At 50.9% G+C, this 26,266-nt stretch overlaps 3 protein-coding genes across 3 annotated transcripts in view; 1 reads left to right on the forward strand and 2 right to left on the reverse strand.

The window, feature by feature from the left end:
- Positions 1 to 589: 589 nt before the first annotated feature.
- Positions 590 to 8,959, reverse strand: pelp1 (proline, glutamate and leucine rich protein 1). The gene is made up of 17 exons (XM_084691956.1): positions 8,802 to 8,959; positions 8,502 to 8,566; positions 8,242 to 8,347; positions 7,201 to 7,350; positions 6,844 to 6,915; positions 6,686 to 6,745; positions 6,300 to 6,456; positions 6,058 to 6,190; positions 5,618 to 5,705; positions 5,325 to 5,413; positions 4,802 to 4,915; positions 4,567 to 4,717; positions 4,225 to 4,390; positions 4,040 to 4,095; positions 3,647 to 3,880; positions 1,425 to 3,287; positions 590 to 1,300 (listed from the first exon to the last, which is right to left on the reverse strand). Exons 1-17 carry the CDS (start codon positions 8,940 to 8,942, stop codon positions 1,205 to 1,207), a joined length of 3,741 nt encoding a protein of 1,246 aa, XP_084548082.1. The 5' UTR covers positions 8,943 to 8,959; the 3' UTR covers positions 590 to 1,204.
- Positions 8,960 to 9,000: 41 nt separating this feature from the next.
- med11 (mediator complex subunit 11) lies at positions 9,001 to 10,077 on the forward strand. The gene is made up of 3 exons (XM_084692017.1): positions 9,001 to 9,285; positions 9,424 to 9,554; positions 9,644 to 10,077. The coding sequence occupies exons 1-3, from the start codon at positions 9,216 to 9,218 to the stop codon at positions 9,785 to 9,787; spliced, it is 345 nt and encodes a 114-aa protein (XP_084548143.1). The 5' UTR covers positions 9,001 to 9,215; the 3' UTR covers positions 9,788 to 10,077.
- Positions 10,078 to 12,872: 2,795 nt separating this feature from the next.
- arrb2b (arrestin, beta 2b) overlaps positions 12,873 to 26,266 on the reverse strand; it is a 21,578-nt gene continuing 8,184 nt past the window's right edge. The window contains exons 2-14 of the mRNA XM_084691988.1: positions 19,686 to 19,716; positions 19,098 to 19,158; positions 17,825 to 17,869; positions 17,357 to 17,553; positions 16,891 to 17,018; positions 16,431 to 16,566; positions 16,211 to 16,295; positions 15,876 to 15,948; positions 14,225 to 14,362; positions 13,704 to 13,787; positions 13,430 to 13,506; positions 13,253 to 13,307; positions 12,873 to 13,112 (exon numbers count right to left, since the gene is read on the reverse strand). Coding sequence (XP_084548114.1) covers positions 13,013 to 13,112; positions 13,253 to 13,307; positions 13,430 to 13,506; positions 13,704 to 13,787; positions 14,225 to 14,362; positions 15,876 to 15,948; positions 16,211 to 16,295; positions 16,431 to 16,566; positions 16,891 to 17,018; positions 17,357 to 17,553; positions 17,825 to 17,869; positions 19,098 to 19,158; positions 19,686 to 19,716 — 1,210 coding nt within the window. The 3' untranslated portion in view covers positions 12,873 to 13,012. The remainder of the gene's footprint in view (positions 13,113 to 13,252; positions 13,308 to 13,429; positions 13,507 to 13,703; positions 13,788 to 14,224; positions 14,363 to 15,875; positions 15,949 to 16,210; positions 16,296 to 16,430; positions 16,567 to 16,890; positions 17,019 to 17,356; positions 17,554 to 17,824; positions 17,870 to 19,097; positions 19,159 to 19,685; positions 19,717 to 26,266) is intronic.

The raw sequence follows: 26,266 nt of genomic DNA on the forward strand, positions 1-26,266 counted from the left end.
AATAAATAAGGGTTTGCTGTTGCCATAAATCGATTCCATTTTACTTTGTGTTGCACCGTGACTGCGTTTGTCTCTCAGCTTGCTTTCTGATTGGATCTTGTTTCGTTTCACGTGATAATCTCCAGAGCGTGCGCGGGTTTGTCATCGGGGTTTCCCCCACACATCAGGATTTCTGATTGTAAATATTCAACATGTTCGCGATCGGGACAGCTCAGACGTTCTTCCGAGCAGGTTCGATCACTCCTAACACACCTCACACCAAGGAAACATCTGATAAAATAATCTGTAGAACCATCAAGATAATCGGGACATTACCTAGGATTGTCAGAAGGGGGGAAATTGGGCCAATTATCGTGTGGTGTGTCCCCAGCATATCTTAACTCTGGCCTGACAGTGGTAGAGGCAGCCGTCTGCTCCAGAAGATTCCTAAATAAATACTAGTAATACTCCCAGTTGGTGGTCTTCATCAGTTACATGAATAATTATATTACTACTACGAGCCACCAAGTCCTCCAGCTAACTGAATACATAATAATAATGTCATCGTGTAATCGATATTCTTGTACAAACAAAACACTACGAACCTGCATTAATCCTCATGAGGAGAAACAGTCCGTTTGTCTCTGATGTTTATTATTCATTTAATAACAAAAGATGGACACCAACCAAAAGCAGATGCAAACAGGAAGTGAAGACAAACAGGACAGTGATCAACAACACGCTTATACTAACCAGCCTCAAGAATAACACACGTCAAAATGGCCACACACAAACCTTTTATATATATTTTTTTCTTATATCAAAAAAACAACAGAACAAAAGTCAAGTTGTGTTACACAGAGTGTGTGGGGTCCTATAATAGGGTGTGTGTGTGTGTGTGTGTGTGTGTGTGAAAGGGGAAGAGGTTTTAGAGTGTGAATTGACTGCATGCAGTATTGTAGAAAAACTGGGTCTGGATGCGTGTCAGTCGAATATCGCACCAGACCAAACTAGTACAGTCTAGTTTAAACCAGACCAGACCATTCGAGTCTAGTGTTGTCTTAATCAGACCAGTCTAAACCAATCGATCTTAAACCAGCCCAGACCAGTGTAAACCAACCGATCTTAAACCAGTCCAGACCAGTTTAAACCAATGGATCTTTAACCAGTCTAAACCAATCTAAACCAGCCCAGACCCGTCTAAACCAGCCCAAACCTGCCCATTTTAAGACTGTTTGGAGGCAGAAGCACCATTGTCCTCGTCGTCAGGGGGACAGGCCACAAAGTCAGCAAGCATGGAGGCCATCACTTCCTCGTCCAGCTGGGGAAGAGGGGGGGAACAAAAGATAAGAGATATGTCAACATGCAGTGACAGGGCAAAAGATAACTAAGATAATGCTATGCTAAAAGATACTACTTCAGTTTTTGTAAAGTTTTTTTTTTACCTTTTTCTTCTCTGTGCCTCCTTCCTCCTGTTGTTCTCTCTTCCGTTTAACTCCTTTGCCATCTTCTCCATCCGCCTCTCTCTCCTCGTCCTCTTCCGCCCCCCTCTCTCGCTCGGATCCCTCCCCCTCCTTCTCGCTCTGAGCCGATGAGCTCACTTCTTCCCTGGCCGAGTCCCCGCCCTCTTGAGCCTCTTCTCCTTCCCGATTGGACGGCTGGTCGTCAGCGGCGCTCGTTTCCTGCGAAGTCTCCCGAATAGCCTCCCGTTGCTCTTGCTGATTGGACGGGCCTTCTTCCGAGGAGGAGGTTCCCTCCATCCGACTGGCTCCCGGCTCCCACAACCTCACCTCCGGTCTCTCTCCTTCCTCCTCCTCGGTCTCCTCCCTCTCTTCCAGCGCTCCTCCCGTAACACACAGGATCTGAGGCATGGTGGGGTCATTCATCCTGTCGTTCTCCTCCTCCTCTCCCTCCCTCTCCCCCTCCCTCTCTTCCTCCATCACCCCGATACTCTCCACCTCCTGCGTCTTCATCCCTTCGTCTCCGTATGGCATCCTCCCCGTCCCCAGTTCCTCTATCCCTCCTTCCCTCTCTCCCTCCACGCCGAATCCCCCCATCCCTCCCTCCTCCCCGCCCTCTCCCCGGAGCCCCTCCTCCCTCCCCATCGCCCCTCTCCTGCCCTCAACGTCCAAACGAGGGATCTCTCCCTCCTCCTCCTCGTCCTCCTCCTCGTCCTCCAGCCCCTCCTCCTCCTCGTCCTCCTCCTCTTCCTCCATCTCCTCCTCGTACTCCTCGCCCTCGTAGAAGTCCTCCTCGGCGTAGTCGCTGCCCTCCTCCTCCTCCAGCCCCTCCTCCTCCTCCTCCTCGTCCTCCATCTCGTCCTCCTCGTCCTCGTCCGAGCTGTTGATGTTGATGACGGCCGAGTCCTCCTCGTTGGCCTGCTGCTGCAGCTGCAGCTGTCTGGAGGTCTGGGCCAGCTGGCTGTGAAGGGACTGCATCTGCAGGTTCATGCCCAGCGAGGAGGCCTGTCCCGGGGCCGGCGTCTGCAGCAGCATCTGCTGGAGCTGGGCCCCCGGCAGTGAGTCCCCCAGGCCAGCGGGTGGCGCTGTGAGCTGGGCGGCGGAGTTGAGCGCCGGCACCAGAGACACCAGGGGGGCGGAGACGGGCGGGAAGGAGTTGATGGTGTTGGGGCCGGAGGAGGCGGCGGAGGGGGGGAGGATGGGGATGGAGATGGAGATGGTGGAGGAGGAGGGGAGGTCATTGGGGAGCGAGACGTCCATCGCGGACGCCCCGGCCACGCCCCCAGCCCCCCCCGCCTCTCCTCCCTGGCTGCTTCCCGCCGCCGCGGGGGCCGCGCCCGCCGGAAGCCCCGTCTGCGCCGCGGCGCAGTCCTGGCCGCCTAGCGAAAGCATCCCCGGGGGAACGATGACCACGCTGTCGTCAGAGTCGCTGTTCAGCGAGATCTCCACGTCGTCCGCCTCCTCCTTGTCATAGCGGACAAACACGGGCCTCTGGCTCTCCGGGAGCCCCAGCCCGGCCAGCTCGGCCTGGTGGTGACGGGGGGACAGGAGCATCTCTCCTGGGGCGCCCAGGTGGCCCGGCTGGCCCGGAGGAACCAGGGGGAGGTGGTTCTCCAGGGAGCCCAGCAAGGAGGCGGGGCCCAGGCCCAGAGGGTGTCTGGCGGGGAAAGGGGGCCCAGGCGCCGGGCCCCCCAGGAGGGTGGGCAGGGTGAGGGAGGAGGCCTGGGAGGGGGCGAGGACCGGGGCAGGTTTGAGGGTGAGGGGGGGCAGGGGGAGGGAGATGGACGGGGTGCGGGGGTGGAGGAGGGAGTTGCATATGGTCAGCGCCTCTGTGCAGAAGGAAGACACCTGGAGGGATGGCATGAGCGAGAAAGAGAGAGAGAGAGAAACAGAGAGAGAGACAGAGAGAGAGACAGAGAGAGACAGAGAGAGAGACAGAGAGAGACAGAGAGAGAGACAGAGAGAGAGAGAGAGAGACAGAGAGAGGATAAAGAAAGAATAAAGGTGGCGTGTGTGTGGGCCTGTCCGTGCAGACCACACATTTGCTTACCCAAACATTAGACCCAGCGCTTCATATACCTGTGGGCGTGTGTATATACATATCTCTCTCTCTCCTCACCGTGGTGCTGTGTGTGCGTGTGTGTGTGTGTCCTCAGCGTGGAGCTGTGTGTGTGTGTGTGTGTGTGTGAGTGTGTGTGTGTCCTCACCGTGGTGCTGTGGTCTCGGCGTCCCAGGCTGAGCAGTGACACGGCGCAGGTGAGCGGGGGGGGCCAGCGCGGGGGGGGCACCAGCACCAGGGCCAGCAGGAGGTGGTACAGCTCCCTGCGGGGGGCGGGGCCCCCATACTGGCCGCTGGGCCCCCCGGGGCCCCGGGAACCCCCGTCCCCCCGGGCCTGCTGCTGCAGACGCACACACAGGGGCAACACCACGTCGTGGAGGCGCTGCGGACAAGGGGGCACAGTTAGCACACACACACACGTGAAAATACAAACACCTGCACTCTTGATCTTTCAGACACATACACACACACACATACTCTCCTTCACACACACACATCCTCTCCCTCACACACACACATCCTCTCTCTCTCACACACACACCTTGTGAAAGTCCTCCTTCAGCAGAGCTCCACTGGTCAGTACGATGTGTCTGAGAGCTGTAACAGGAAATAGATCAAAAATGGGTTACAATACGCGACAAGACACAGATGTCGACATCTTAGTGACAAGGCTTCCAACACTAAAAACCTCTTTTGAACCGTGCTCGACAGGCCCCGCCCACTTACCCCTGAGCGCAGACAGACACGTGTCCTGATTGGCCAGGGCGTCTCCTTTCCTCTGGATGGAAGCGCCGCCCACATCACCAACAGCCAATCCCTTGGACCGCCGGGGGCCGGGCTTGCTGCCTGGACCAACCAGATCAGAGGACGCTGTCGATGGGCCCGCCCTCAACTGGAGGAGGGATGAGAGACGAGAGTGAGGAAACAGGGAGGGAGAGAAGTGTGGGTGTGAGGGGTGTGGAGGAGAGAAATATTTTAAAACAATAATGTTGGAATAAAACAATTCATAGATGTCTATGATTATTATTATGTGGTGTTGTCCATCCATAAATGTGATTGGTCTTTCACCTTGACAGAGTCCGCCCCCGGTGTGATGTCACCCAGGAGGTGAGCGAAAAGGAGTTCAGAGTGGGCGGGGCTACCCTGCAGGATGCCAGATGAAGCCCCGCCCACTATCACCCACAGTTCCAACGTTTTGAACACCGACACCCGCACTGCACTGTGGGAAACAGAGAGTGTGTAGTGGGCGAGTGTGTGTAGTGTGTGTGTGTGTGTGTGTGTGTGTGTGTGGGGTGTGTGTTACCTGAAGGCCCGCTGCTGTCCCAGGCTGCTCTCTGCTGGAGGACTCCAGGCTGACAGGGTCTGGGAGAAAAGCCTCTGGAGCAAACTGGAGTACTGGACCATCCCCCCGCCCACCCTGACACACACACCATACACACACACACACACACACACCATACACCCACACACACCATACACACACACACACACACACACACCATACACCATACACACACACACACCATACACCATACACACCATACACACACACACACACCATACACACACACACACACCATACACACACACACACACACACACCATACACACACACACACACACCATACACCATACACCATACACACACACACACACACACACACACACACACCATACACACACACACACACACCATACACACACACACACCATACACACACACACACAGTAACATTCATTATCTACTTCATACATTTTTTATTAAACTAACTTAATAACCAGATATTAGTGTAGCACTGTGTGTGTGTGTGTGTGTGTGTACTTACGCGGAGATGAGCGCCTGCAGAACCTCCAGCGTGTGTGTGTGTATGCCAGGCAGCATCAGCAGCTTCACACAGCCGTCTCCTGTCATGTTCTGGCAACACACACCAGCGTCAGCACACGTGTGTGTGTGTGTGTGTGTGTGTGTGTACACATGGGCAGGGGTCAATGTCTGGCTAATCAGTGTGCAAGGGTGTGTTTATGTCAGAGTGTGTGTGCATGCGAGGGTGTAAGTGAGAATATGTGAGTGAGTGAGATAGCGAGTGTGTGTGTGTGTGTGTGTGTGTGTAACACTCACTATGCTCCTGCAGCTGACGGCCAGGGCGCGACACACCAGGTTGAGGACCTGCTGAACGGGCAGACGCACAGCTGAGGCTGGATCCACACTGTGGGGGGAGGAGAGAGGGGCGAGAGACAGAGAGGTGTGGTGGAGGAGAGAGGGGCGAGAGACAGAGCGAGGTGGTGGAGGAGAGAGGGGCGAGACACAGAGAGGTGTGGTGGAGGAGAGAGGGGCGAGAGACAGAGAGGTGTTGGAGGAGAGGGGCGAGAGACAGAGAGAGGTGGTGGAGGAGAGAGGCGCGACAGACAGAGAGAGGTGTTAGAGGAGAGAGGGGCGAGAGACAGAGAGGTGGTGGAGGAGAGAGGGGGGAAAAGGGAGAGTGAATCCCTGTGTGTTTGTATATTAGCTGTGTATGAATGCTTACCTGAGATTGTGTGTGTGTACCTGTGTGTGTGTACCTGAGAGTGTGTGTGAGGGCCAGACACACCGCCCGGTAGCGGTGCTGCACCTGCAGCAGGACCAGGGGGTCTGTGTCGTCCAGGAGGGGGTAGGGCAGCTCCACACCGGGGCCCTCATACTGCACCGTCCCCTCTGCACCACCAGAGGGCACACTCCATTACTCACACAGCACACCACCACCACCACCAGGGGGCACTCTATTACTTACACAGCACCACTACCAATACCACCAGAACTGTACCTGGCTCTGAGCTTTGGTAGAGCTGTGCCAGCATGCCATTGGCTGATGCCAGCAGACAGTGGATCTGATTGGTCCAGCCCTCCGCTCTGCCCCCGCCTCCTCCTCTCTCCAAGACTCCGCCCAGACAGGGCAGGCGACCGTAACACTCACACGCCATCTGGAGACGGAGAGAGAGAGAGAGGGAGAGAGAGAGAGGGACAGGGACAGAGAGGGAGACAGGGAGGGAGAGGAAAGAGGAGGATATAGAAGGAGGGAGAGGAAAAGGGGGAAAAGTCAGAGAGGAAGAGGCATATAAAAGAGAGAACAATGAGGCAAACCAGATTAGAGGAAGTGATGGAGGGATGAAATATTAAATATGAAGGATGAAAAACTCCATTGTGACTGACCTCTTGTATTTTAAGATGGGCATTGTCCATCCTGGACAGAAAATAGGCTCCCAATTTATCCTGTAGAGACAGACGTCACACAACAACACAGTATGAAACACTGCAGGGCTCCACAAATACTTAGTATCTGTAAATACGGGGTCAGTTTGTTTTCTCACCCTGAGCGAGCCACAGGCTCTGGGGTAGTACATCATACAGGCTGTAATGCCCTCCATTGCTGCTAGGTGGCACTGTCACACAAACAAACATATTTACCGCATGTTCCACACCCGAGCATGGACACATCACTTATCAAGATTTGAGGAGAGAGAGAAACAGAGAGAGAGAGAGAGAGAGACAATGAGAGACAAACAGAGAGAGAGACAGACAGAGAGAGACAGACAGAGAGTGAGTGATAGAGGAGAAACTTTAGGGGAAAAACAGGTGTGAGGTCAGCAACACAGCCCAGCCCAGCCCAGCCTGCGGTGACCGGACCGGCTCTCCCCATACCAGGAGCAACAGAGACCAGGGCTCACCTCAGACTTGAGGCCTAGGAGGGAGGTGAGGATCCCCAGGGTAGAGTTGAGGCCCACCTCCCGGGCCAGCTCCGGCAGCTGGGAGGAGAACTGGAGCAGGTCCTGGAGAACACTCACTGCCAGCTGGATGGACGGAAGAGGAGCCTGGGACTGAGAGAGGGAGTAGGAGAGGAGAGAGGGAGGAGAGGAGGAGGAGGAGAGGGAGGAGAGGAGAGGAGGAGAAGAGAGGGAGGAGAGAGGGAGGAGAGGAGAGGGGAGAAGAGGAGGAGGAGAGGAGAGGGGAGAAGAGGAGGAGAGAGGGAGGAGGAGAGAGGGAGGAGAGGAGGAAGAGAGGGAGGAGAAGAGGAGGAGGAAAGAGGGAGGAGAGGAGGAGGAGAGGGGAGAAGAGGAGGAGGAGAGGGGAGAAGAGGAGGAGGAGAGAGGGAGGAGAGGAGGAGGAGAGGGAGGAGAAGAGGAGGAGGAGAGAGGGAGGAGAGAAGGAGGAGAAGAGGAGGAGGAGAGAGGGAGGAGAGAAGGAGGAGAGAAGGAGGAGAAGAGGAGGAGGAGAGAGGGAGGAGAGAAGAGGGGAGAAGAGGAGGAGGAGAGAGGGAGGAGAGAAGAGGGGAGAAGAGGAGGAGGAGAGGAAGGGGGTGGAAGAGAGGGAGGAGAGGAGTGAGGGAGGAGAGGGGTAGAGAAGAGGGAGGAGAGGAGGAAGAGAGAGGGAGGAGAGAGGGAGGAGAGGAGGAGAGAGTGAGGCGAGGAGGAGGATAGAGGAGGGAGGAGAGGAGGAGGAGGGAGGAAGAGAGGAGGAAGAAAGAATGAGAAGAGGAGGAGAGAGGGAGAGGCGGAGAGGGGGTTGGAGGATGTGGAGGGAGATAAGAGGATGGGGACCATGAATGCGTAGAGAGAGTTAGGTTGAAAGTTGTTAGCGAGATAAAGGAGGGAGAGAGGAAGCGAGAACATAGAAGAGAAAAGGATGAGAGCATTGAAGTGACGTGTGTGGAGTGTGTAATGTGTGTGTGTGCGCGTGGTGTATGTGTGTGTCCTGTGTGAGCACCCTACCTGTATAACCTGTTGAACGGACCTCAGCCATGACAGACAGTGCTGCTGAAACACCTCACTTGAGGAGTCCTTCACCAACACCGACAGCAAGCACAAGCCTTCAAATCTGACACACACACACACACACAGAGAGAGAGAGAGGGAGGGAGAGAAAGAGAGAAACACAACGTCAGAGAGACACACGCTTAAAGTTATCTCCTAAAAACTGCGACCCGTTCAATCAATTCCCTATTGCCCAACGTGTTGTTGTAGCGACGCACCTGGTTTTACTGGAGCTGAGCTTCGCGTTGATGAGACCCACGAGTCCCCCCACGGCACCAGAACTCTGTAGGTTGAAAACGACTTGTTTGCAAGTGACAGGCCAAAACCACCAAGAACATTTGTAAAAGCTTTGCTAAGTTATCGTAAGCTTGTGTGTTGAAGTGTAGTGTCACACTGGTGTACATAAAAGAAAATACAAATGCAAAGTGGGCCGGTCCATCTCAGTGTAGCCTGTACACTGACGCTGCTACGAAGCGGTTGGGAGTTAGACTATCAGTTAGCCTGCTAGCTGATATTACCTGTGTCGAGACAACGCCATGTTCCCGGTAGTTTGATAGAAGTGCAGGAAGATACTCGGGCCGTTGCTCTTTCAGAAGAGACACCAAACCCTCCGTTAAACGCATACTGGTTGGGCCATGCAGCCAAGCCGATGTAGCCATCTTGCTCGCCACTTCGCCACGCAACGGCGTCAGAGTAAAGCGACCAACCTGGAGATGTGGTTGATGACGTAAACATAATGCGACTCCAGATAAAGTCTGAGGAATATAATATGTTGTGTTGCTCACTGGTTGAGGCGTAAAAACAACCGGTTGGTGTCTGTATACCCGCTTTAGAGTTCGATGGTCGTTAAAAATTCACTGGTATCGTGCCTTGTGAGGTTAGTAAGTTAATTGTATTCGCCTGGACCGTCGAGGAGGAGCGAAGTGGTACTTATGGCTAACGACAGACTTCGAGCGCTCGAGGAAACCGAGAAGGAAATCGCAATGATTCTGCAGTGTGCTGGTCCGTTCTCTATTGACATCCCGTCGCAATCATCAGACGTGTATTTTTCTTATAACGTTGGGGTTTATAAATGTCTTTATTTTGTGTTTAGTCTGTTAAACAGTGTTTCTTTTTCATAACCTCTCATCGGTCTCCTAGGCAACATCGTACTGGAGCTGTCAAAAGACAAACACAACGCCAGTTTCCTGGACCGCCAGCTTGGCCAGTTTCAAGGTTCCGTTAACAGAGTGGAGAGCGAGCTCAGCTCACAGATCCGCTACCTCACTCAGGTAGGTTCCGCATCATGAAACACACACACACACCTGCTGATAAACTCATACTCGGTCCGAGACTGACACCCACCCCCTCCACCCCCCAGGTGGCCACAGGTCAGCCCCACGAGGGCTCCACCTATTCGGCCAGGAAGGACTGCCAGATGGCCCTGAACCGTGCAGAGTACGCCCGAGTCAAGCTCGGGGAGTTAGGGCGCACCTGCGAGCTCACTCTCGACCCTCAGACCTGAGGAGGGAGGGAGGGCTGGAGGAGGGAGGGAGGGCTGGAGGAGGGAGAGGACTTGATAACGATCACCCCTTATCAGGCTACACGATCAGAGGAGAGGGGGGACAGAAACAAAGCTGAAATGATCTGACAGAGAAGATGAACGGTCAGATGTTCGTCAACGTTGTTGGCAGTTTGATGTTTGCCTGCGCGTGTGGTCAGGTGATTCGTTTTTTTTTTGTTTTTTTTTGTATAGTTCATAAGAGTATGGTACCTGGAGATCTTTTGTAATAAAACGTTTTTTTTTTACTGTCATCGTGGGCTTGTGTGTTACTATACTATCAGTCTCCCCCCACACACACATCCACACACAGACAATCCAATACAGAGACATAGAGACAAAGTTGTATGTTAACTGTTTTTTCATATTTTTTAATTTTCTAAAATGCAGTACAAAATAAAGAAGCAACATATATTTTCCAATGTTTGTTTTTTCTGAGTAACATTTCAAAATATTGTACTTTTTTTCATTTACGTTTTTTTCAGTTTTATTGACTAAAATAACATATTGCTTATACAGTATCTTTCCTCGATAACAATATACTTTTTCTCATCGTATCTGTGAATTAATTAAATTACCAGGTAGCACTGAAGTATCATTCTATGAATCGCATGTTTAGTAGTAATAGTTGTAGTAGCTTAAATTTGTCCTTTAGATTTAAAAAAATAATAAAATAAAATAGACTTAGAACACGGCAGTCTACTATGACATGATGGCGTGCGGTTCCATGGATACTTCTCAACTAAGATGGATGGGAACAAAATCAAAACATTTCTGCATTTGACTTGACAGAACGGGGGAACAATCTAATGAACTAACTTTTTTTTTTAACATAAAAATAATCCAATATAAGAACATTTACATGGGACGTCTTCCGTGTTTCGGAGTTCTAAAAAGGTCTATCACAATTATTAGTCACAACGTTTTCATATTGTTGCCAGTGCATTGTAAGAATGCCATGCCATGCATCCAATCACAATATGAACACACAGACTGTGACGTTGGCGTGTGACGTTACGTTTCGCGATGTTGTTGATGCATCAGAAGATCTACAGTTTCTCGTCACCTGCTAACATTGCTAGCACACGAGCCGTGTCACACTAAACGACAGATTCTTTAAAACCGTGTTTCGAAAACACTGGTGGACGGACGGATAAAAGGAATTTACATAAATTGAATTCAGGCTGCACACAATAAAAAATACATTCTTGTCTTTGAACAAAAACGTCTGAGACTACCCAGACGACTCGGCCCTACAGGACGAGAGCCCCTGGAAGAGGGGGGGGGGTAGGAGGAGTGGTACCCGATCCAAACCTATTAAGTCTATAAACAACATTTCTAGAGTTTTATTTAAGGGGTTTGTTTTGGTGCTAGACCCTGATGTGCACGGGACAGCGTTGCCACGAGGGGGACCCGGGGTGGCTGGCCACGCCCCCTGATACTGTATTAAAAAGACAATAAAACAGTGTATGGAGAAACAGGAAGTGTCTGTGTTCTCTCTTATTCTGTGTGCCCCAACGAACCAACAGAAAAAAAAAGAAAAAAAAACTATAGTAAATCAGACTAAACAAGTTGACAATCGATCTGAAAGTCTAAGCCAAGCGACAGTCTCTGCAATGGATTCAGATCTTCCTTCCTGTAAATTTGGCCTATTCCTTTCGTTTAACGGACTAGAGCGAGAGCTGTGTATTAAGACCGGCTTCCCGCGTTGATGACCGAGTGGCAGCACATCTACAGCAGACGAGCAGACTACAGCAGGGTCCTCATCCTCATCACCTGATTCTTTACCACGCAAAATGCAACAATGTTTTTCACCCATAAAAGGACAAGTAACGCAACATTTGAATTAAGTATATCTCTGGAAAATATAACAAAAAAAATAATATATATATATATATATATATATTTGTTTTCCCTCCTCCCACCTGCTTCTTGTCCAAAGATCTGTGTCTCTATATAGATTTTACAAAGAGGAAAATAACTCTATATAAGACCAAACTATATAAGACTTATAGTAGGAGAGACACAGAACCAAACTATGCCTTTTACGACCGACCTAGGATCACATCTCACCTGACCCCAGATCTGTGCTTACAATCCAATATATTTCGCGACTTCTACATCAAATATACAGTAGTCCTATCCCTGAACCCAACACACAGAGCAGCACTTCCTCTACCTGACACCAGGTGGCGCTATAACACACAGCTCCCTCCCCTGGCATTAGAGTGTGTGCGCGTACACCCACGTCCATCCTGTCCTTCTACAAGCCCACAACGCCATACTGCAAGCCCACTGACAAGAGCATCTCGTTTATGGATCGCAAAACACGCCCCTGCCTGTAAGATAGTATCTAAACACACCTCTACTTCATGGACACAGTCACTGTTCACACCGTAATAGATAAACAACATAAAAGATAAGGTAGTCGTGTGTGTGTGTGTGTGTGTGTGTGTGTGTTGGTCTACGGCAGAAGTGCCATAGTCAAATCAATCATCATTAATCAAGAAGGAAAAACATGACGACAATAATAATTGCATAAACCCTATGCTCGTGTTCCCTATAAGTAGTTGTGCAGAGAGAGAGAGATTTAACATGGTTCTGACATCATAGCCGACATCTGCTCCACCTCCACTGAGACCACACACACACAATCAACCCTGAATCTACGGATCCAAACATAGAATATATACCTAACAATGTTGGATGGCTCTTTCCCCCAGATCTCTCCCTTCCCTTCTGCCCCACTTTCTCTCTCTTTTTTCTTTCTCTTTCATTCATTTGTTCTCTGTTTCATCTGTTTCTCACCCTGGGTTTAGGGAAAGAAGGCAGGGAGAGAGAGGAGTAGGGAGAGGATGAGAGAGAGGAGAGGAAGAGAGGAGAGAATGAGAGGAGGAGAGAGGAGAGGATGAGAGGAGAGGAAGAGAGGAGAGGATGAGAAGAGAGGAAGAGAGGAGAGCATGAGAGGAGGAGAGAGGAGAGGAGAGAGGAGAGGATCAGAGGAGAAGAGAGGAGAAGAAAGGAGGACATGAGATGAGGAGGGAGGGAGGGGGAGGGAGGGGGAGGGAGGGAATAGAGGAAGAGATAAAGAGAGATGAGAGAAAGGGGATGTGCGGTAGGCCGTTGAGACCAGGGACTCTCTTAGCCCCTCAAGCCCAGGTTGGGTGTCTGGTCTTGGGGGAGGGAGAGCTAGCAGAAGTGGTCATCCTCATCCTTGTCATCCTTCATTCCCTTCAGCCGCAGACGGGCAAAGTCCTCAAACACAAAATCATCATCCTGAGAGAAATTACTGAGGGAGAGAGAGGGAGAGAGCGAGAGAGAGAGAGAAAGAGAGGGAGAGCAGCAGGAGAAGGAGATGATTAGTATTGTGTCCAACAAAATAAATAAGTACAAACACACACACCAATATACACACACACACACACTTACTTGGTCTCAAACTCTATCAGGTTGGTGTCCACTGGGGCATCTGATTCTGGAACAGCTGTAGGAGGATAACAACATTACTGCTGGAGCAAATGACACACACATACATACAGTACACCTTCACGCACACACACACACACACACACACACACACACACACACACACACACACACACACACCTGACTGTGGCCTGGAGGGGGGTTGGTCCGAGGGTTTGGGGTGCATCAGAACGAAGGGCAGCTCCACAGAGACATCCCTGTAAGGACACACACACACACACACACACACCATCACATCAGTCAGGACCAGCTGAACTCTGGGCTGGAAGCTCTTTGGGGCATGACTTTTAAAAGGGCAACATAAATACAGTTAGATTTGATGTGATTTGAGTGGGAGAAGAGAGAGTGAGTGTGTGTGAGTGTGTGAGTGTGTGTGTGAGTGTGTGTGACGTACCCTCCGCGGGACACCACCAGTTTGACCTTGACTCTGTAGGACACCAGGATTCCCAGGACCTCCTTATTAGACACGTCTTTCACTCTGGAAACACACAGACACACACACAGACACAGACACACACACACAGACACACACACAGTCACACACACACACACACAACATGAGGCACATGTCAGACACGGCACATGATTGTTTCATGCAACATTCTTCTGATGTCTGTCATATGTATGTTTCAATGTGTGTGTGTGTGTTTCACCAGAGAGTGTGTGTGTGTGTGTTGGTGTGTGTTGTATCTGTGTGTGTGTGCCTCACCAGAGAGTGTGTGTGTGTGTTGGTGTGTGTTGTATCTGTGTGTGTGTGCCTCACCAGAGAGTGTGTGTGTTGGTGTGTGTTGTATCTGTGTGTGTGTGCCTCACCAGAGAGTGTGTGTGTTGGTGTGTGTTGTATCTGTGTGTGTGTGCCTCACCAGAGAGTGTGTGTGTTGGTGTGTGTTGTATCTGTGTGTGTGTGTGTCTCACATGGTGGAGGAGGCCAGGTTGGTGTCCTCGTGTTTCAGCTTGCCGTCCAGGGCCAGCCCTCTCTTCTCCCTGTTGTTGGTCAGCGTGGGGGTGAGGGTGTACACCTTACAGAACGTAGAGCTGGGGGACACCTGGTCACTGGGGGCGGGGAGGGGGAGGGGTAGAGGGGAGGGAGGGTAGAAGTGGGGGGGGGGTAGAGGGATGAGATGGGAGAGAGAAAGAGATGGATTACATCTCTCCATCTTCATGATTTTCGCTTCTGAGAGGTGCTGAGAGGTCAAGCAGCCAATCAGAGGCCGGCAGCTTCAAGGAGTCCCATCCGGTCCAATCAGGGTTGTTGGATTGTCAGAGGCACCAATCAGTCACAGAGACAGTCACGGTAACCACATACCACCCACCAAGCAACACAACTCCACTGGACCAGGGTTGTGTGTGTGTGTGTGTGTGCGTGTGGACCTATTTGTGTGCGTGTGTTTAGAGACAGTTAAACAGAAGTGTCACAAAAAGCTTATATAAGGAAAAGATTGATAGTTCTCTGTTGGACAATAAAAAGACATTCAGGATCACATCAGCTTAAGAAATGCAGTCGAACATTTGAACAAAAATGATTTTTTAACTTCTGATTGTAGAATGTAAACATTTAGAATGTTAGAACGTTAGAATTTAGAATGTTAGAATTTAGAACTTTCAAACGCAGAATTGTAGAAATCTAGAACGTACAACTGGGCCAGGGCAGCTCTGATGTCATATTTAAGGGACGGGGCATACCTTGACTTCAGTCAGAGTTTGGGAGGGAGGGAGGGGGGTGGGTTGTCTGGGGTGACGTGTTCCTTTTCCGCGGTTACTCACCGGTCGGAGGCGTGCCCTACAGCTTTGATGTAGGCGTCAGAGGAGTGGAGGATCACCTCTGTCACCTGCACAACTGAGACAGCAATACCCACAACCCCCGTGAGGGGTGAGGTCATCAGAGGGTGACACGCGAGGGAGGCGGGGCGGGGAGGGAGAACTGTCATGAAGTCATAACATGGAGACCAAGGGGGGGTCTGAAGGATCGATCACTGTGATGTCATAAGGAAGGGACGAAAGCGCTGATGGGTCAAGCTGTGCGGGGGGGGGGGGGGGGTCGTTTCAAAGGACCATGGGACGGGGTGATGTCATATTTAAGGGACGAGGGACGGGTGTCTGAAGGCAGAGGGATGCGTCAGGCAAAAACAGTAACAGTGATACTGTAACAGTATTTGTTAATAAACAGAATGAGTAGAAAAAACACAGAACGATAGAAAATAATACAGTAAATAAAAGTGAAATAAATGGTTGATGACATCAGTATCAGTTTGGCCAAACCTGGATGTGTGTCCTTGGTGTGAATTCACCCAACACACACACTCATACACACCCCGACAAGAGAGACAACAGGAGACATGGAGGAGAGAGGGATGGAGGGATAGAGGGAGAGACAATGGGAGATAAAGACAGAGAGAGAGAGAGAGACAGAGAGAGAGAGAGAGAGAGTAGGAGAGAGAGAGAGAGAGTAGGAGAGAGAAAGAGAGAGAGAGAGAGAGAGACAGAGAGAGAGAGAGAGAGAGAGAGAGAGAGAGATAGAGAGAGAGAGAGAGAGAGAGAGAGAGAGAGAGAGGGATGAGGTACTTACTCAGTCTCTGACTGGGCTACAGGACACTTGTACTGAGCAGTGCTGAACAGACAGATATCAGCATACTGGCGTACTGCAGGAGAGAGGGGAGGGCAGGGTTAACACACACACACCTGCACTCACACACACACACACACACACCTGCACTCACACACACATACACCTGCACACATACACACACTCATACACACACTGTAGGGGAGATACAAGGTTAACACACAAGGAGAACGAATACACACACCTGGACACACATGAGCATGCACAGTCAGTGAGTGTGTGTGTGTGTGTGTCAGTGAGTGTGTGTGTGTGTCAGTGAGTGTGTGTGTGTGTCTTACCGGATATCTTGACCCTCTTCACTGTTTTGGTGGAGTTGTTGGTGACATGGACGTTCACACTGATTGGCTCCCCGTGGTAGTAGAGCTGGACACACACACACACACACACGGTGAGGATGTCTGTGAAACACACCAGTTGTGCGTCTGTTGGGCCAGACTGTGTTGATATAGAGGTGTGTGTGTGTGTACCAGGTCTGTGTGTGTGTGTGTGTGTGTGTACCTCCTTATCCAGAGAGGCCTCCAGGTGCAGGGAGCGGTCCGACAGCAGGAAGCTGCGGGTGGTCTCCACCATGGGCTGAGGCCCCGGCTTCTCTGGAGCATACTGCACCTTCCTGATCACCAGACGCACAGAGTTCCTGCTCTCACACACACACACACGTATTAACATACTCTCCACACTCATCCCCAGCAGGGACACACCTCTAGTGGATCACTCACACACACACACACACACACACTCACACACACACACACACACACATACACACACACTCACACACACATACACTCACACACACACACACCCTGGTGTGTATGAACCCCCTCCTCCCACCTCTAGTGGATCACACACACACACACACACACTCACACACACACACACACACACATACACACACACACACACACACACACACTCACACACACACACACCCTGGTGTGTATGAACCCCCTCCTCCCACCTCTTGTGGATCTTCTCCTCGACTGTTTTGGCGCAGAACGCTCGCACCTCAAAGTCCACGCCGCACGCCTTCCCAGTGTCCTCTGGGCCTGGCTGTAGCGTCACCGAGCAGGGCAGGTTCTGGGGGATCTGACACACACACCCCACGATGAACACACACACCCCACCACCATGAACATACACCACCATGAACACACACCACCATGAACACCATGGATGTGTGTGTATGTGTGTGGATAAGTGTGTGTGTGTGTGCTCAGGGTAAAGTTGAAGGGACGTGTGTGTGTGTGTGATCATGGTGAAGCTGAAGGTGTGTGTGTGTGCTCACAGTGAAGCTGAAGGTGTGCGTGCTCACAGTGAAGGTGTGTGTGTGTGTGCTCACAGTGAAGGTGTGTGTGTGTGTGCTCACAGTGAAGGTGTGTGTGTGCTCACAGTGAAGCTGAAGGGGTGTGTGTGTGTGTTCTCACAGTGAAGCTGAAGGGGTGGGCGTGCGGGCCCAGCTTCTTCAGCAGCCTCTCCTGCAGGCGGCTCAGTGGACGCTTCTCCTCCGGCAGCTGGGGGAAGGCCTGGAACGTGGAGATGTACAGATCCTTCCGGAAGGACAGACCCAGCACGTCCAGGTCCTCTCTGCCGTACCGGAACGCACAGGTCAGGGTCACGAAGACTGGGCGGGGGAGGGGGGGAGAAAGGGAGAGGGGGAGGGAGAGGGGGGAGAGGGGGGGGGAGAGGGGAGAGGGAGAGAGGGGGAGGGAGGGGTAGGAAGGGGGAGGGGGAGGAGGGAGATGGGGAGAGGGAGGGGGAGAGGGGGAGGGAGGAGGGGGGGGGAGAGGGAGACGGGGGGGGGGGATGGAGGGAGCGGACACACCGTGTTAGAAAATTCTTTATGAATCACTAAATCATTGTATAGAGTAACAACACACACACACACTACATACCTTTCCTGTCTTTTAAGTACTCTGGATCTATAAGCAACACTCCATCTACAGAGATAGGGAAAGGTGTTAATACACACATCCAATGCGGGCTGGTAATGTCAAGGTTGCCAGTTCGAGTCCCAGCTGTGTAAAATGACATTGTGTCCTTGGGCAAGGCACTTCACCCTACTTGCCTCGGGGGGAATGTCCCTGTACTTACTGTAAGTCATTCTCGATAAGAGCGTCTGCTAAATGTACATGTAAATGACTAAATGACTAAATGCAATGAACACACACACATTTACTACCTGATACAAGCATTAGAATGATGATGGAGCCATTTAGAATTTCCCCACAACACACACACAGACACACACACACACACACACACACACACACACACTGAGTGCTTAACTTGCATTGTTCTAGCTCTCCAGAAATAGCATCATTGAAATCAGCTATAAGTGCTTGTATGTGTGTGTGTGTGTGTGTGTGTCTGTGTGTGTGTGTGAGAGAGAGTTTGGTGAACAACATGAAACTGGTTTGTGTGGAGCTTTTAGAAGCCATCTGTTCTACTCAAAAATAACTTCATAATAGTAAAACTGGCTGTTTTATGATGAACAAGAAAACAATTGCTTTACTCTGGAACACTGAGAACCAACAGCTGTAGTCATGGGAGGAGACACACACACAAGAGAGAGAGAGAGAGAGAGAGAGAGAGAGGAGAGAGAGAGAGAGAGAGAGAGAGAGAGAGAGAGAGAGAGAGAGAGAGAGAGAGAGAGAGAGAGAGAGAGAGAGAGAGAGAGAGAGAGAGAGAGAGAGGGAGGGAGGGAGGAGAGAGAGAGAGAGAGAGAGAGAGGAGGGGAGGGAGGGAGGGAGGGAGGGAGGGAGGGAGGGAAAGGGAAGGAGGGAGGGAGAGAGACAGAGAGAGAGAGAGAGAGAGAGAGAGAGAGAGAGAGAGAGAGAGAGAGAGAGAGAGAGAGAGGGAGGGAGGGAGAGAGAGAGAGAGAGTTACGGAAAAACAACCCCCGTTTGGTTTGTTTATGACGTTATGTTGTGCGTCTTGTGAAAAACCCTTGTTACTGCACATGTGCAGACACACACACACGCTCACCCCTTCAACTTCACCATGAGCGTCAGCCCTTAGGGGTGAGGGGGTGTTCCGTGTGAGAGATGCTACCATGGCAACACAGAAGGGCAGACCCTGGAGGGGGGTGGGGGAGTCATACAAAACAACATCACCTCTTCACCAGTGTGTGTGTGTGTGTGTGTGTGTGTGTGTGTGTTCACTCACCAACTGGGTCTACATGGTCCAGGTGATCGACAAAGTCCCTCTTCCCCAGATATACTGTGAGCTGAAGGAGACAGAGAGAAAAAGGCTTCAAATTGGTGCACAAACTCACAGTGATCTGACACACACACACACACACACACATACACACCCCTAATCGCTCCACTCCCTTCCTGTAGACTGTTTTAACGGGTGGAGTCACGTCACACAACACATCATCAACACTCACTGATCCCTCCATCACAGTGAGGGGGGGGGGAGAGAGAGAAAGAGAAGGTTGACGAAAGAAAGGAAGGAGGGAAGAAAGGTATCTAAAAAAGTATAGTAGAAATAGAAGCAAAAGAGGAAAATCTCCTTGTATGAGCAAAGAGGGAGAGATGGAGGGATGGAGAGGTGAGGAGAGAGAGACTGAACCAGGAGAGCTAAGAATGATGTGATGGCGGAAGAAAGGAGCAAGAGAGAGAGAGACTGAGAGAGAGGAAGCTGTGATGGTTATGAGTCTGTAGAGGACATTGACTCTACTGGGAAAACACACTCACACACACACACACACACACACACACAAGGAGGATATTTAACATCTGAACATACCTTGCAGTTGGGGCTAGACTTCTTGAAGACTCTGAAATGAGAGGAACGCGGGGGGGAGGGAGGGAGGGAGGGCATCATTGGTTATCTAGACTATAACACCCACCACCAAAAGTACATCAGGACACACACAAACACACACACACCTCTATCTCAACACAGCCTGGCACAACAGACACACAACTCATGAGAACGACCAGGGCCCTGCAGAATGAGCCCAGAGCCCTGCAGAATGAGCCCAAGGCCCTGCTGAGGGCCCAGGCTGGGCTGTCTCCCCCTGCTGGCCACGCTGCAGTAGCACACTCTGGAGGTGGGCGCCACACAGAAGAACACAGGACTACGGAGAGCTAGGGGTCCAACCGCATATACTCGGGAGAGAGGGGAAAGGGAGGAGGGATGGAGAGGGAGAGAAAGAGAGAGACAAGACAGGGTGAGAGAGAGAGTAAGAGATGTGAGAAAGGGAGGGAGGACAAATGAAAGTCAGTTACTGGGCTGGTGGGGAGATGGGGGAAGAAGGGTGCCAGGAGGGGAGAAAAACAACAGTGTTTCAAAACAACATTTGAATGTCAAAGGGAGGGAGAGACAAGAGGTGGAGACAAAAGATGAGGTAGAGAGCGTGAGCGAAAGGGAGAGAGAAATAGAGGGAGGGGTGAAAAAGAAAGAGAGAGGGGGGGAGAGAGAGAGAGAGAGAGAGAGAGAGAGAGAGAGAGAGAGAGAGAGAGAGAGAGAGAGAGAGAGAGAGAGGATAGACAGATTACAGGATGGAAGACAGAAAATCACCCAGTCAGTAAAAAACATGTCAAACTTCAGGAAGTTTCACACACACACACACACACACACACACACACTCTGTTTCTCTCAGACACACAGACGCATACACACACATACACCAGAGAGAGAGAGAGGGAGACAGAAAGAGAGAGAGAGCCAGGAAGCGTGTGTGTGTGTGTGTGTGTGTGTGTGTGTGCAGAGTGTGTATTTAGTGTCTTTGGTGTGGGTGTATGGAGTGTGTGTGTGCGGTGTGTCTGTGGTGTGTGTGTGTGTGCGGTGTGTGTGGTGTGTGTGTGTGGGTGCGGTGTGTGTGTGGTGTGTGTGTGGTGTGTGTGTGTGTGTGTAGGATACAGAAGAACCACTGTCTAAACAATCAGTCAACAACTCAGTAACCCACAACTCATATGAAACAACTGCTGCCTCTGCTAACTAAAGGCCAACACACACACACACACACAATGTCCAATGGCCCTCTTGAACTTTGCCCCCATAAATTTTTGTCTACCTCCCTCCCAACACACTGACTCTCTCTCTCTCTCTCTCTCTCTCTCTCTCTCTCTCTCTCTCTCTCTCTCTCTCTCTCTCTCTCTCTCTCTCTCTCCCTCTCTCTCTCTCTCTCTCTCTCTCTCTCTCTCTCTCCCTCCCTCCCTCCCTCCCTCCCTCCCTCCCTCCCTCCCTCTCCCTCTCCCTCTCTCCCTCTCCCTCTCCCTCTCCCTCTCCCTCTCCCTCTCTCTCTCTCTCTCTCTCTCTCTCTCTCTCTCTCTCTCTCCCTCCCCCTCTCTCTCCCTCCCCCTCTCCCTCTCCCTCTCCCTCTCCCTCTCCCTCTCCTCTCTCTCTCTCTCTCTCTCTCTCTCTCCCTCTCTCTCTCTCTCTCTCTCTCTCTCTCTCTCTCTCTCTCTCTCTCTCTCTCTCTCTCTCTCTCTCTCTCTCTCTCTCTCTCTCTCTCTCCCCCTCTCCCTCCCCCTCTCTCCCTCTCTCTCTCTCCCTCCCTCCCTCCCTCCCTCCCTCCCTCCTCCCTCCCTCCCTCCCTCCCTCCCTCCCTCCCTCTCTCCCTCTCTCTCTCTCTCTCTCTCTCTCTCTCTCTCTCTCTCTCTCTCTCCCTCCCCCTCTCTCTCTCCCTCCCTCCCTCCCTCCCTCCCTCTCTCTCTCTCTCTCTCTCTCTCTCTCTCTCTCTCTCTCTCCCCTCTCTCTCTCTCTCTCTCTCTCTCTCTCTCTCTCTCTCTCTCTCTCTCTCTCTCTCTCTCTCTCTCTCTCTCTCTCTCTCCCTCTCTCTCTCTCTATCTCTCCCTCTCCCTCTCTCTCTCTCCCTCTCTCTCTCTCTCTCTCAACACACTCTCATCCTGTCTTTCTCTCTCTGAGCACCATCATTTGCTTATGTCTGCACACCCTCCCTCCCTCCCTCCCTCCCTCCCTCCCTCCCTCCCTCCCTCCCTCCCTCCCTCCCTCCCTCCCTCCCTCCCTCCCTCCCTCCCCACTGTGTGTGTGTCCCTCTTTAAGGAACATTAAACATGTATGGCCTGTTGAACATGGTGTCTTCACATAGTCCAGTCTAATGAATAGATCACATTCATATTCCAGCTCCTATAACCAGACAGGGGCCTTTGTCGAGACACACTCAAACACACACACAAACTTAAAGTTTGGGATGAATCCGTTCATCTGAACCTCAAGTGGTTTCTCTTGACCCCCAGTGCACGAATGTCTATGTGTGTGTGTGTGTGTGTGTGTGTGTGTGTGTGCGTACGCACATATTACGACACACAACCTCTCAATGAATTCAATTTAGTTTCCATGGCAGCCAGATAGAGTTTTCTGGTGTTACCATGACAACAAATGAAGCCCCCCCCCCCCCCTCCAAAAAGGACTCTTGTCTTCCTTTTCTTTCTATATCTCCCACACACACACACACACGCATCATGTGTTCTGGTCAGCAGAGACACAGTGTACTGGCAGACGTTCATATGGTCCATATGGAGATCTGCTGACTCAGGTCAGAAAGGGGGGGAGGGGGGGGGGGAGGGGGGATGGGGGGGGGGAGTGTGTATGTTTATTGGTGTGTGTGAGAGAGAGAGAGAGAGAGAGAGAGAGAGAGAGAGAGAGAGAGAGAGAGAGAGCGAGAGAGTGGGAGGGAGAGAGAGAGAAAGAGAGAGAGAGGGGAGGGAGGGGGAGGAAGGAAGGAAGGAGAGAGGGAGAGAAGAGGAGAGGGGAGAGAGAGACAAATAACTTTTACTTGGAAAACAAATTATAAAAAATAAAAAAAAGAGATTGGCTTTAGTTCTACTTTTGACTTAAATACACACACACACACAGACACGGGATCTAAATGTCAAGTTAAGTCGTTTTCATAAACCATTAGAGGCGTCTGCCAAGAGAGCTGACATTAACAAAGTAGGAGTGGATACACACAGGCACACACACAGGCACACACAGACACACACAGACACACACAGACACACACAGACACACACACAGGCACACACACAGGCACACACACAGGCACACACACACACAGGCACACACACAGGCACACACACAGGCACACACAGGCACACACACAGGCACACACACAGGCACACACACAGGCACACACACAGGCACACACACAGGCACACACAGACACACACACAGACACACACACAGGCACACACACAGGCACACACAGACACACACACAGACACACACACAGGCACACACACAGGCACACACAGACACACACACAGACACACACACAGGCACACACACACACAGGCACACCAGAGGGTTGACACACTTAGACAAAACATTCAACACATTCGCCAAACAAGAACGCAAATATTACAGATACTAGGAACGTGTGTACACGGCACACACACACACACATACACACATACATACGCAGAAATTCACACACGTGCACACAAGTACACACACATGCACACAGATACAAATGAGAAATGCATGGACTTCCCTTCACCCCTCATCCCTCCTCCCCTTCCTCTGCTCCTGTCATCTGAACACCTCAATATGTAGTGAAGACACCACAAGAACAAGTGTGTTTGTGAGTGTGTGTTTGTGAGTGTGTGTTTGTGAGTGTGTGTTTGTGAGTGTGTGTTTGTGTGTTAGTGAGTGTGTGTTTGTGAGTGTGTGTTTGTGAGTGTGTGTTAGTGAGTGTGTGTTAGTGAGTGTGTGTTTGTGAGTGTGTTTGTGAGTGTGTTTTTGTCAGTGTGTGTTTGTCAGTGTGTGTTTGTGAGTGTTTGTTAGTGAGTGTGTGTTTGTCAGTGTGTGTTTGTGAGTGTGTGTTAGTGAGTGTGTGTTTGTGAGTGTGTGTGTATGAGTGTGTGTGCGTGAGTGTGTGTGCGTGAGTGTGTGTGTGTGAGTGTGTGTGCGTGAGTGTGTGTGCGTGAGTGTGTGTGTGTGTATGAGTGTGTGTGTGTGAGTGTGTGTGCGTGAGTGTGTGTGCGTGAGTGTGTGTGTATGAGTGTGTGTGTGTGAGTGTGTGTGCGTGAGTGTGTGTGTATGAGTGTGTGTGTGTGAGTGTGTGTGCGTGAGTGTGTGTGTGTGAGTGAGTGAGTGAGTGTGTGAGTGTGTGTGTGTGTGTGAGTGAGTGTGTGTGCGTGAGTGTGTGTGCGTGAGTGTGTGTGTATGAGTGTGTGTGTGTGAGTGTGTGTGCGTGAGTGTGTGTGTATGAGTGTGTGTGTATGAGTGTGTGTGTGTGAGTGTGTGTGCGTGAGTGTGTGTGTGTGAGTGAGTGTGTGTGAGTGTGTGTGTGTGAGTGTGTGTGCTGTCCCTGTGGATCTGTCAACAGAACAAGGACGCAGTCTGAGGGGAAAGAGAAGCCAAGGACTGTGAGTGTGTGTGTGTGTCTGAGATCACTGTGAGTTTGAGTGCCGAAAACATGGTAGAAAAATCAATTGGGAGGGTAATTTAATTTGTAACAGGTGAAGGCATGCTAAATAAAGATCCATTTATCAGGGAGTGAGAGAGAGACAGAGAGAGAGACAGAGAGAGAGAGAAAGAGAGAGACAGAGAGCCATAGAGAGAGAGAGAGAGAGAGAGAGAGAGAGAGAGAGAGAGAGAGAGAGAGAGAAAGAGAGAGAGAGAGAGAGAGAGAGAGAATAAGAGAGAGAGAACAAGAAGGAAAGAGAGAAAGACTGGAGGGATGTGATCGATAGCATCACTATACACAACGTCCTTCAATCCAGTCAAGTGCCAATGTTCTGCATCGAACGTCACGCGCTGGTGTGTGTGTGCGTCTGTGCGTGCGCAGGTGTGTGTGCGTGCGCAGGTGTGTGTGTGCACACACTCCACCGTCCACCAACAAAGGATGGCCGTCCCTCGCCGCCCTGCTCAGATTAGGGATTAGGGCCGGGACAGATTAGCTCCAGATTAGCTCCCGTCAACACGGAACAAACAGGAGGCTTTAGACATGCGGGCCCTGTCTAACACCACGTCTAATCTGTAGGAATGTCTGGCCTAAACGATCAACACACACGCGCGCACACACACGCACGCCCGTACACTCCGAACAGGGTTATAAGGAGGACAGGGTGTGTGTGTGTGTTTGTGCGTGTGTGTTAGTGTGTGCGTTTGAGAGTGTGTTTACACTTATTGTGAAATAGACGAAACGTGATGGAGACTTAAGGAGAGGAAACGAGAGAGAGAGAGAGAGAGAGAGAGAGAGAGAGAGAGAGAGAGAGCGGGAGAGAGAGAGAGAGAGAGAGAGAGAGAGAGAGAGAGAGAGAGAGAGAAAGAGAGAGAGAGAGAGAGAGAGAGAGAGAGAGGGAGGGGAAGAGTTCTGTATTCTCTCAAGGTGGAAGATGCTTCAATAGATATCAGTCTGCACGTTAGTGTGTGTATGCGTGTGTGTGTGTGAGTGTTTGTGTGTCAGAGAGGGGCCATGTGTGTGTGTATCTCTCTTGTGGTAACATTTAACACCTCAAAATCAACCCCTGTCACATGACCTCCCCATCCTCTTTTTCTTGCTTCCACACACTTCCTGTGCTGACACACACACTCATACACAAAAACACTCATAAACCACACACACACACTCACATTCACCCCCCTCTTCTCCTAATCACACCTATCACACACACACACAATCGAAGCTCTTTCCTCAGGTATCTAATTATAACAGCAGCTCTAAACACGATGGACTGACCGTGAACACGATGCTCTAAGGTGTCAAACTCAGATACACAATGGGCCAAAATGTCAAACTGGGACAGCTAGTCTTTACAGCAGCGTCCCTCTGTGATGTGGACTTTGTGGACATAGTCTACGGTGAAATCAAACTTATTTTCCTCTCCTCTTCCTTCTGGCGCTTCTGCTTCATGCCCAGGTCCTTGTCGTGGTGTTTTGTTTCATAGAGTTTTGGGGGTCAGATGGCTGAGCGGTTAGGGAATCTGGTTATTAATCGGAAGGTTGCCAGTTCGATTCCTGGTCGTGCAAATTGACGTTGAGTCCACAGGCAACACACTTCACCCTACTTGCCTCGGGGGGGGGGGATAAGAGCATCTGCTAAATGTAAATGTCTTCTTACATTTAGTTATTTAGCAGACGCTCTTATCCAGAGCGACTGGATTTTTGGATTTCTGTGTTATATTATTTGGCTCCAGCACACAACACAAACAGGTCAGTCCTTTACGGTGGTGAACAGATATTCTGTCTCCCACCTGTCTACAAAGCTCCTGTTTTCCTCCTGGTAGCATGTAGCATGCCAAGGCACTAGCAGTGCATTCTGGGATTTGTAGTATTAGTGGTGCATGTGTTACAGCAGTGGCGGCCTGTGCATTTCAACAAAAATTATAATGTGATATTATGTCGCGGGCCAA

The sequence above is a fragment of the Hypomesus nipponensis genome, chromosome 25, assembly GCF_054491055.1.
Source record: "Hypomesus nipponensis isolate SF chromosome 25, ASM5449105v1, whole genome shotgun sequence".
NCBI classification, from domain to species: domain Eukaryota; kingdom Metazoa; phylum Chordata; class Actinopteri; order Osmeriformes; family Osmeridae; genus Hypomesus; species Hypomesus nipponensis.

What these genes read in the sequence shown, in the direction of transcription:
- pelp1 (XM_084691956.1), bottom strand. Translation starts at nt 8,942, where the DNA reads ATGGCTACATCGGCTTGGCTGCATGGCCCAACCAGTATGCGTTTAACG. An exon ending in CTACCAAAGCTCAGAGCCAG is followed by an intron (nt 6,191 to 6,299) that starts GTACAGTTCTGG and finishes CTGGTGGTGCAG; the next exon opens with AGGGGACGGTGCAGTATGAG. An exon ending in GGACAGCAGCGGGCCTTCAG is followed by an intron (nt 4,718 to 4,801) that starts GTAACACACACC and finishes TGTTTCCCACAG; the next exon opens with TGCAGTGCGGGTGTCGGTGT.
- med11 (XM_084692017.1), top strand. Translation starts at nt 9,216, where the DNA reads ATGGCTAACGACAGACTTCGAGCGCTCGAGGAAACCGAGAAGGAAATC. An exon ending in AATGATTCTGCAGTGTGCTG is followed by an intron (nt 9,286 to 9,423) that starts GTCCGTTCTCTA and finishes TCGGTCTCCTAG; the next exon opens with GCAACATCGTACTGGAGCTG. An exon ending in AGATCCGCTACCTCACTCAG is followed by an intron (nt 9,555 to 9,643) that starts GTAGGTTCCGCA and finishes TCCACCCCCCAG; the next exon opens with GTGGCCACAGGTCAGCCCCA.